The sequence below is a fragment of the Sturnira hondurensis genome, unplaced genomic scaffold (genome assembly GCF_014824575.4).
Source record: "Sturnira hondurensis isolate 20B ecotype Veracruz unplaced genomic scaffold, ASM1482457v3 Scaffold0015739, whole genome shotgun sequence".
Classification (NCBI taxonomy): domain Eukaryota; kingdom Metazoa; phylum Chordata; class Mammalia; order Chiroptera; family Phyllostomidae; genus Sturnira; species Sturnira hondurensis.
The window spans coordinates 365,649-376,073 of NW_028088370.1; the positions used below are offsets into that span (position 1 = coordinate 365,649).

Here is a 10,425-nt window from a genome sequence, read left to right on the forward strand (position 1 = left end):
GTAACTGGGCTGGTGGGGTGTGGGAAGGAGGGCGCTGAGCATTAGAGATGGTGATGGTGGCCTCTCTGGAGAGAGGGTTGGGGGGAGGGAAACAATTTGGAAAGAAATATGGAAATCTAAGACTAGGCTCAGGGCACTACCAAGGGGTCCAAACAGCAGGCTTTAGGGTCAGCCTTTGTGGAGGGCTGACTGGGATAAGCCCCCTCTGTGCCCCAGCTGGCTCTCCACCAAGATGAGATGTCCGGAGGCCCTCCCAGTCGGATATGGCTGACAGCAGCCACCTGTCCCACTGCACTGTCTGACGGGACAGACAGCTGTCAATTCGTTTCACATGGTGAGTTTACCCCCTTTTGAGAATTTCGGTATCCATCTAAGTACTCTCTCCCCCTACCCCATCTTTTTGGCACTTAAGCATATCTGCTGTTACAGGTCTACCCGGTACTGGTCATATCTGCAGCATTTCTTAAACAATGAGCTTGTTTCATATCCTGTCAGTGTCCTTTTCTTCATCTAATTTTGAACACTGTAAGAAGTCTATAGGCTGTTTGTCTAAAGGGTCTCAAGTTAATTGAGCTTTACTTAATTAAAATTTTATATTTAAATACAGTTTAACATTTAGGTCCCTCAAAAGGATACTAAGATACTCAAAAGGGGGTTGAATTTTAGGAGAATATGAGGCAAATTGATCTTGATAGTAGTCTAAGTGTCGGGGCCTTTATGCCATGCCGGGCACTGCGCTAATTTGTATGCATTGTTTTCAACCCTCACAAGGGCCCCGTGAGGCAAGAACAGTTATTCCTACTCTCAGATAAGGAAACAGGCTCATAGATGTGAGCTGACTTCCTCAGAAAGCCGCAGTAGTGGCCAGACTGGGATATAAATGCAAATCCACAAAGCCTACTGCATCGCCTTCCAGCCAGTAATGAGCCTGTTATGTCCCCCTTGGCGCGAAAACCTAAAGCTCAGAGGGGAGACCGCAGCACTGCTTTTGGTAGCAAGGGCTGCACCTCAGAAGCAAGGGTAGACCTGGTCAGATGCCACAGGCCTAGACCTGAAGGTGCTCAAGTTTGGCTAGGAGGCCGGGTCAGGACCCATGAGCTCACCTCTGCCAGCAGGCTGATAGATGATGCCCTGAATTAAAACCACTCCAATAATAAGACATTCCAATAATATACCCACATGTGGGGATGAAAGAAAAGGCCACTCCTCCCACATCTCCATGCCAGAAAAGTCACATCACAGCACTACCTGGGTTGGAAGAAGGGAAGGATCTCTGCCTCTTTATTAAAGCCTTGGATTTCTGGCAGTGTCCTTTCCAGCTGCGAATAGAAAGGTGTCTGATGTTTCCAGAACATTTTGGAGGCTTCAGGGAGGATGCTGCTCACGACCAGGAGTTGCCCAGCCCCTCCACAAAACGGAAGTGATTAATGAGTTGTGAGAGAGGGACTTTGGGGCATGTGCCAGAGGGACAGATGGGGAGGGCACGAGACCGCGAGGGCAGCACTAGAGAGCATTGGCATCATCCTCCGGATGTCAAGCTGCTGGGCATGGCTCCCTGGAAAAGAAAAAGAGTCCTTGACTCTAGACCCAAGACTCACGTATTTTTTTATATTTCCATTCTTTTTAATTTTTTAAAATATTTTATTTATTTTTAGAAAGAAGGGAAGAGAGGAAGAGAGGGAAACATTAATGTGTGGTTGCCTCTTGCTCGCCCTCTACTGGGGACCTGGCCTGCAGCCGGGGCATGTGCCTGGACTGAGAAACGCAGGCCAGCACTCAATCCGCTGAGCCACACTAACCAGGACTATATCCTCCCATTAATTATCCATCCAACCCTTATCCCCCACCCATCTATCTGTACACCCACCGTTCTGCTTCCATTCATCCGTCTATTCATCCACACATCTACCCACCATTCCCCATCCACCTTTCCACTCATTTGTCTGCCCATCTATCCCCATCCCCATTCATCCCCCACCCACCCATTCATCTCTCTACCATCTAATCCCTCACCTTCCACCTGAACTTCTTAAAGTCAGGGACTCTATACAGCTCACTTCTGTACTCCAGCTCCTAGAGCAGTGCTGGCACACAGGGCTTATTAAATATTCAATGAATTTATCTATCCATTTGCCCCTCTACCTACCCTCCCCAGTCTACTCATCCACTTCCCCACCCAACATTTTCACCTACAATGCCCTACAATTCAAGGGGCAATTCAAAGATCTGTAAGCTTCCATGTTCTTTCTCAAGGATGAGGAAGGCAAAGGCTCTTGGAACCCCTGGGGGTTGGCAGGTGGATGAAGGGGCCTTAGCGCAGGACAAAATCCTCAATTAACACCATCAGGAAGGAGAGGTAGCCTACTCTACAGGAAGGTAGGGCTCTCACGGGGCATTTTGTCCACAGCCTCCCTTTGACATACGGGGAAAGGAGAAGCAACATGTACTGCAGGAGGACAGCTGTCAGGTGAACAGCAAAGTAGCTATTCAGGCCCAGGGCTTTTTTGCTACTTCAAGCTGTTTCCAACACCAAAGCCCAGTTGGGAAAGATCAAATGCCCCAAAGGCATTGGAAAGTCAGTTTCTTTAGGACAAGAACAGTGGCTTGTTGTCACGTATATTTGCCTCTGGTCTTGGCTGCAGACATCTGAAGCAGCGGCCTCTGACAGAGAGTACTACCCCGTGGTCTGTGGGGCCTGGGGTAGACACTCCAACAAGCATTTGTTGACAATTCCTTTTTCCCTTTCTTCATGAACCTCGCTCTCTTCTGCCAAGCTCTTTAAAGGAAAGGTTCTCCACACCTCCATCCTCAGCAGCCTCTTCTTTCTCTGCACACCCCCACACTGCCTGGGGCAACTGCACACCCTTCAAATGCCACCTCCCTTCCAGATCAGATCTCTCGCACCAGCTCAGACTGCTCCACTGAGTTTGAAGCCGTATTTCAAACTGTCTAAAGAGTATTTCCACCTGGAATTTCTACGGGCACATCAAACCCAATCTGTCCAAAGGTGGGAGGACACCTCCCATGCTCCATGAAGAATGAGAAGGCTGGCAGGACTGAAAGTGGAGTAAACTGGGGGAGCAATTCTAGGCAATGAGGTTGGTGAGACAGTGGGTCAGGGGGGGACAGGAATCCCATACGGCCTTGTAAACCACTGAAGGACACTGGCTTTTACTTGAAATGGAATCACTGGAGAGTTCTAAGCAGAGGCACAACATCACCAGACTTAGGGTGACCCAAATCACAACCAGGCAGTCATCTGATTCCTGCACTTTTCCCCCCTAACACTTAGAATTATTTACCAAACTCAATTTTCCTGTTTTTCTTTTAAAATCACAGTGACACCTGATATTATTTTATATTAGTTTCAGGTGTTCATAGTGTGGTTATAGATAGTTATATAATTTACAAAGTTATCTCCCTGATAAGTCTAGTACCCACCTGGCCCGGGTACTAGACACTTATTACAGTATTACCGGCTATATTCTCAATGCTGTATTTTATTTATATCCCCATGACTATTTTGGGACTACCAATTTGTACCTCTTAATCCCTTCCCCTTTTCACCCAGCCCCACAACCCCCTTCCTTTCTGGCAACCCTCAGTTTGTTCTCTGAATCTGTGAATCTTCTTCTGTTTTGTTTGTTTTTAATCCTCACCCAAGGATATGTTTCTTGATTTTAATGATTTTATTTATTTATTTTTAGAGAGGGGGAAAGGGAGGGAGAAATAGAGGAAGAGAAACATTTTGAGAGAAACATTGACTGGTTGCCTCTCACAACACCGCCCCCCCCAACTGGGGACCTGGCCTGCAACTCACACACACACTCACACTCACTCTACTGACACTCACCTCTGTGCCTTTGCTCACACAAGCCCTGCCACTTAGAATACCCCTACTAACTCTTTTTTCCTGGAAAATTCTTTCTGCAGATGTCACCTCTTCCAGGAATCTCCATGATTCTTTTGTTTCTGTCCCAGCTGAGGCTGGGACAAGTGCTCTTCGTGCTGTTTCCGTGTTCACCATGGGCACTCACCCACAGTTCACTGTAACTGGCCATACATGACTGGCCCCACACTAAACTGAGAGCTCTACAAGACCAACAACTGTGTCATTCCCTTCTGTGTCCCAATTCCTAAAACAGGGACTGAAGTATCATGCAAACTCTACATGTTTGGTTAATACTGAATGACCTTGTCATCCAGGAACCCTGGACATACCTTGTCATGAGGGGAGGGCAGGAGGTATGCCTTGGTGCAGGCATGGTTTCTGTCAGAGCTACAGATGGCAGAAGGAAAGAATATGGTCAGAGCAGAACTCTGACCCTGAGTTCAAGGGTCAGAGCGCAGAAGAGAATAGGACTACTACGGCTAAAAATCCCCCTACCCTGCTGAAATGTTGTCAAACCCTCACTCTCTCGAGACCCTTACAGCTCCCCGCCTTTGTCCTAGGACAAAGGGCATCTCCCTTGAAGCCTCACTCACCAGGTGTCAGTGCCTCGGGTCTTGGTGAAGATCACTGAAAAGTAGAGGCCCCAGATACAGAGATTATTATCCTCTAATTACATGGCCAAAAGCAGATGCAGCTAGGGAGGAAGGGGCTGAAGTGATCCCCTTTGTCAATGAGGAGTGGGCCCTGGATTAGCAGTGTGGGGTTCTGGTTAAGAGATGGGGGAGATGGGCACAGATTGCGGGAGAAGTCAGCTGCAGTTGGCAGGGAGTCGGGAACTTGAGCTAAAGGTGTGGGACAGTCCCTGGACACAGTGGTGCTAAAGGGGGGGGGGGAGAATCACCATGTTTGGATATCTGAGTTCCTCTGTCTTGTGTCTGCTTTTCCTTGGTCGGCACAGGGTTCTTGTAGAAACCAGCAATAAACAAGGCCTCATCGGTGAGTTCTGCACTGATCTGGGTCAGAAATTCCTCAGAATGGGATAATGAAGCCTTCTGATAAAGGAAAAGTCAGAAGGGCTCAGCCTGGAAGCTCCTACATGGGAGTACTAGGTCTAGGGGCTCGCAGGCTGCAAGATATGGGTCTAAGAAGTCTGGTATTAAAGGGCTGGGCCTTGAGATTTGGCCTAGAAGGCGCTGTAAGTGGGGAGCAAGCCTTTGGGGGCCTCGGAGCCTAGTGCGGAGGGCTATAGGCTAGCGGGGGAGGCCCCAGTGCCCTCAGACTAGGAGCTGTCTACTTCAGTTTACCTCCACCTTTAGCACTCCCCTTCAATGCTCACCGAACCTCCACCCAAGAAGGTCGTAGCTTGGGACAGCTGGCTGCCCTTTTTCTCCTTGCTCCTGGTACGAGTGGATTCCATCCCCTTGGGAACAGTTGGAGCCTTTGTTAGGTTGAGAAACCAGCCTGCTTTCCCCAAACTCTTCTTGAATCATTCCCCAGGCCTAGATTCAAACGAGGGGTCTAGGTAAACCACCTAGTCTCAGTTCTCACGGGGCGGGGGACGACCCGGAGGCGGGGAATCATTGACTTAAAATACTCCTGGGAAATGAGGAGGGGTGGGAAGTCCCACAACAATCCCCTCCCCCGACACGCCCAGGAGGCCTGTTTCCTTCCCACCCAAAGAAAGCCTTCCCAAGACTAGGCAGCCGATTTGCCATCCCCAACCTGGCAGATGGGTTGAAATCTTGAGCTACTCAACAGGCGGGGAGGCGGGGAGGTCTAGGGGTAGACAGGGAGTTGGAGCTAGGGAAGAAGGTAAGGAAAGAGGGGCAACCTGGGCGGCGTCGCTACCCGTTGCTATAAAACCCTTGTTTGCGAGAATTCCGCAGTCCCGTTGCCAGGAGATTAGGGATTCTAGAACTATAAGCCGGGAGTGCGCGAGTCGGGGAGGGGAGCATTTTCCTAGCAAGTCGCACTCGCTCCTCCGGCTTCTCCTCCACCCCGGCTTGAGGACTGTGATTGCAGCTCCGGAGGATGGAGAAATTTGGGAACATCACTTAGGGTGGAGCCTGGGACCTAATTCTCCTACCACTAGGGGCAAGCAAGTAGCAGCCTTGCCCTAGGCCACCCTTCGGCCTCTCTAGCCATCATCTCGGAGTCTGGGCCTGCTAGAGCCAATGAGGCCGGAGAGAGGCGGGGCGGGGAAGAAAGCAATGTGGACTGTACTAAATACCCTTGCCTCGGGCACGCAAAGACTAAGGAGGACGGAACCTTTTCTCCTTTCATTTGTCTGCAGGGAGTCACACCCTCCTCGGAAAGGAAAGGGGAGGTACTTTCCTAGGCCTCCTACTCTTTGGACCTCTCCTTCCTTTGCTCGGCGTCGGTACTTTGCCCCCTCTCCTCCCTCCGCACTTTGGATCGAGCCATTGCGAAGGGGCAAAGGGAGGAAAAGGAAAAGGAAGCGGGCAGGTCTTAAAGGGGCCGCAGCCATTTTTTAAAAGCCTCTTTTTCCTTTCTCCGAATTTAGAAGTATGAGCGCAGAAGAGTAGGCTCTCGGAAGCTGAACACAACTGGATCAGGAGGGACCACTGCTGGAGGCTGCAGCGCCTCCGGGGCGGGCGGAGACGAGGGTCTGCCCACAGGAAGCGCTGAGTGTGTGAGCCCCCTGTGCCCCGCGCATCAGGGGCTGCTTATGCCCCCGCCAGCAGTGAGCTTTAACATCTGGGGCCGGGCAGGGACTGTGGGGTCTTGTCCGCAGTTGGTGGGGCCGGAGTGTGACGCGGCGTGGCGGGGCTGAGACAGAGCTGGCACTTCCGGATCCGACCCGGGACAGTAAGGGCACCGCCGCGATGGCCAGCGAAAATATCTTCCTGTTTGTGCCTAACCTAATTGGTGAGTGCTGCCCTCGGCTCCCGGCTGAACAGCTGAGAGAGGGGTCTTGGACAAGCTCCCTGATCCCGCCCTGTCTGCTCTGTCCCATCCTAAGGTTATGCCCGGATTGTCTTCGCCATCATTTCTTTCTACTTCATGCCCTGCTGCCCTCTCACGGCCTCCTCTTTCTACCTGCTGAGCGGACTTCTGGACGCTTTCGATGGACATGCTGCTCGAATCCTTAATCAAGGTGACAGACAACTCCTCCCAGCCAACCTTGAGGCACAACAACCCACTGCCCCCTTTCCTGTCTCCTCAGGACCTAAGGGTGGGCAGGTACTCGGGAATCAGGGCTCCGTCATTCCCATCTCTATAAAGCACAACTGAGAAGTCCCTTTTCATAGCAAAAGGATTTAAGCTAGTTGCTGAGAACTCACAAGACTGGACGTGGCAGTGGCAGTGCTGGAGTTTTCTGAATTACTCTCCATTCAGTAGGTGTTTACTGGTTGTCTGCTGCGTGCCAAGCACAGCAATCCCGACTCCAGAAGTCCTGTTTAGAGGAAGGATGGAGAGAGAAGGAAGATGGCTTCAGGAAGGTTGAATCTGTTCTCCAGACCCATCCCCAAGACTCCCCTGATACTTCAAGTCTCCTTGCTTTGAGACCTGGACCCTTGGTTCTGCTATTGAGTTAGTTGTAAACTAACTCTCACCGCCTCTTCCACTCTCTCTTCACACTCCCATGCCTCCTCATTTTATGTCATGGTGCCCTCGCGCTGACCTCACACCCTATGGAGAACAGTTCATTTTTTTCCCCAGGTAGTGAGTGGTGGACATTTTCCATCTTTTAGACTTTGCATCAGACTGATACACCAAATATTGCCCTTGTTGCAGATGCCCTGCTCCCTAACAGCCCCTTCCCAACTGATAGCCCCATTTTTCAGGGACTCGGTTTGGGGCCATGCTGGACATGCTGACGGACCGCTGCTCCACCATGTGTCTGCTGGTCAACCTGGCGCTGCTGTACCCTCGTGCCACCCTTCTCTTCCAGCTCAGCATGAGCCTGGACGTGGCCAGCCACTGGCTGCACCTCCACAGGTGTGCGGCTCGGGTGGGGGGGGGGGGTCGGCCGGCTGAGCAGACACTGCAGCAGGGAGGCTGTCTGGGAGGGCGCCTGGGATGGCTTCAGGCTTCTTGAGAGGTCTCCNGGGGGGGGGGGGTGTCGGCCGGCTGAGAAGACACTGCAGCAGGGAGGCTGTCTGGGAGGGCGCCTGGGATGGCTTCAGGCTTCTTGAGAGGTCTCCTTTTCAGCTTGCTTTGTTGAAAGACCATGGGCACGTCCTCTCTGAGTCAGCTTAAGTCCTATTTATAGTTGAATTAAGCAGTCCCTAAAATTCTTCTGACTGGATATTCAAGGATTCCAAATAGATAACAGCTCTTGGGAAGGGGCATGGGGGCTTTTGAATGTGGCATTGGAATCTTGGCTCTGTCCCCAACTAGGTAGTTGTGTGACTTTGGGCAAGACAGTGGCCCTCAGCTGGGCTCCAGTTCCTCCGTGTACAACAGAGGCAGTCCCAGTACCTCCCTTGTGGAGGGTGCTGTGAGGATGTCATGGGTGTCGGTGGTAATGAATGTTCATGGACTCCCCTACTTTCTCTCCAAGTTCTGTGGTCCGAGGCAGTGAAAGTCATAAGATGATCGACCTGTCTGGAAATCCAGTGCTTCGCATCTACTATACCTCCAGAGTGAGCATTTCCTACCCCTCCCTTATTTACTCAGCCGGTGCCAGCCAAATCCTGGGTTGTGCCCTGGTCCCAGGTTAGGGAAGGGTACTAGAACCAAGGGGGAACAATCAATCCTGGGGAGGAGAGGCCTATAAGCTGAGGTATGAAGAAGGGTGGGGTTAGTGGGAGGGCCTGTGTGAATTGCTCCAGGCAGCAAGCGGTTTTTAAAGAGAAGTGATATGCTGAGATTGCTCTTCATCTACCTCCCCAACTGCACCCTGACTTCCCCAGTACAGTTCCAGCTCCCTGTCCTCAGAGGGTTTGGGCCCCCCTCCCCTGTGTGTCTGTCTGTGTTGGGGAGGGGGGGTGGGGATACACACTGACCTGTCCTCTTGTTTAAGCAATGTTTTTGCCATTTGCGCAGCCTGCTCTGTTCACCATGTGTGCTGGAAATGAGCTCTTCTACTGCCTCCTCTACCTGTTCAGTTTCTCCGAGGGACCTTTAGGTAGGAGATGAGGGACTGGGTTGGACAGGGTGGAAGGGGTTCTGGCCTGCCCAGGGAGATGAAGGCCAAAGACTCATGGGCCCCTCCCTTGCCTGTGTCCCACTTTCTCAGTGTTACTCTTGCTCCCTTCCACAGTTGGCTCTGTGGGTCTTTTCCGAATGGGGCTGTGGATCACCGCCCCTGTCGCCTTGCTCAAGTCCCTCATCAGTGTCATCCACCTGGTCACAGCGGCCCGCAACATGGCTGCCCTGGATGCAGCAGATCGTGCAAAGAAGAAGTGACCCTAGAACTTCCATCCCCTGGCTACCCACCTGCCCTGGAGTCTCACTGTGCCACGTGGCTCCCCTCTCCCTCCTGGGAGGTCCAGGCTTGTGTCATTCTAACGTGTTGTCCAACCCACTGGGAAGGGAGTCAGCCTCTTTAGTGATGTTCTCTGTAATCCTGAAGGCCAGCTCTACCCCCGGACTCCAAATCAGGAGGGATGCTCAGGAGCTCCCACCCACATGGGCAGTGCTTCCGGGGCCACCAAGAGGCTTCCCTGAGGACTGGGCATTTTCAGCCGTGCTGGCTTGGCCTTGGCGTCTGGCTTGGCCTGAGACTTTAGGGACACTTGCATGAGGGAGATGGGATAAGGACCAGGTTTCCCAAAAGGCAGGGAATCAGACCTCTGCCTCTGGCCGAGGAAGCCAGCAGGTCCTGTGGCTGGGAGACAAGGAGCCATCGCAGCGTCCTCTTTCTAATCCATCCTAGCTCTGAAAGCCTGAATAATAAAGGTAGGGGCTTCACTGTCTTGGACTTGCTTTCCTTTGCAATAGCCTTGGACCGGAGCTGGGTTGAGCTTGGGGAAGAAGGATGGTCCTCCTGGCTGCTTTTCCCTCAGTTGTCCACTGGCCAGCTCCTCTTCATCGTTCCACAGAGACCTCAGAGAGAGACCCTCCCTGCTACCCAAGACATGCCATGTCCTCTTGCCCGCCTGCTTTATTTCTTTTATGAGACTGTCACTGACTGTCTGAATTTTTTTTGTATGCCTGCTGTTCTCTACCCCTGCTGGAATATAAACTCCATGAGGGCACTGACTTTTCTTGTTCCTTCTCTGTCCCTACAAAGAAGATTAACTTTAACCTGGGATAGCAAAGTTGCTTAATAAATACAGGTAGGTCAGTTGGTTTCTCAAGAGTGCAGCCCTTGTACTACCTGAGGGATATGTTTTAATTTGGCTGCTAGGACCTGCACCACAGTTGAAATCTCTAGGGATGGGCCCAGAAGTCTGCAATTTTAATAAACTACAGGTGATTGATTCTTCTTCCTGAGAAGGTTGAAAATCACTCCCTCACACATTTTTTTTTTTTTTTGGCATCTCTCAGAGTAGACATTGTCCTGGACATTTGTCACTAACGGCTACCCCTACCAGCTGAGCTTTTCCTGCTGGCTGGCACTG

At 51.5% G+C, this 10,425-nt stretch overlaps 2 protein-coding genes across 3 annotated transcripts; one reads left to right on the top strand and one right to left on the bottom strand.

Annotated features, from left to right (window-relative positions):
- Positions 1 to 551: 551 nt before the first annotated feature.
- On the bottom strand, positions 552 to 5,570 carry LOC119000446 (putative protein T-ENOL). Its single transcript, XM_037065415.1, has 5 exons — positions 5,229 to 5,570; positions 4,794 to 4,944; positions 4,486 to 4,519; positions 4,222 to 4,279; positions 552 to 1,555 (listed from the first exon to the last, which is right to left on the bottom strand). The coding sequence occupies exons 1-5, from the start codon at positions 5,307 to 5,309 to the stop codon at positions 1,520 to 1,522; spliced, it is 360 nt and encodes a 119-aa protein (XP_036921310.1). The 5' UTR covers positions 5,310 to 5,570; the 3' UTR covers positions 552 to 1,519.
- A 168-nt stretch (positions 5,571 to 5,738) lies between these two features.
- Positions 5,739 to 9,777, top strand: CDIPT (CDP-diacylglycerol--inositol 3-phosphatidyltransferase). Of its 2 annotated transcripts, XM_037065413.1 has the most exons (7): positions 5,739 to 6,218; positions 6,417 to 6,781; positions 6,876 to 7,010; positions 7,702 to 7,855; positions 8,421 to 8,502; positions 8,906 to 8,987; positions 9,123 to 9,777. In XM_037065413.1, exons 2-7 carry the CDS (start codon positions 6,739 to 6,741, stop codon positions 9,266 to 9,268), a joined length of 642 nt encoding a protein of 213 aa, XP_036921308.1. In that variant the 5' UTR covers positions 5,739 to 6,218; positions 6,417 to 6,738; the 3' UTR covers positions 9,269 to 9,777. The 2 variants fall into 2 exon arrangements, with proteins under 2 accessions (XP_036921308.1, XP_036921309.1); XM_037065414.1 differs by lacking the exons at positions 5,739 to 6,218; positions 6,417 to 6,781 and having other exon boundaries at positions 6,883 to 7,010; positions 7,689 to 7,855.
- The last annotated feature ends 648 nt before the right edge of the window (positions 9,778 to 10,425 follow it).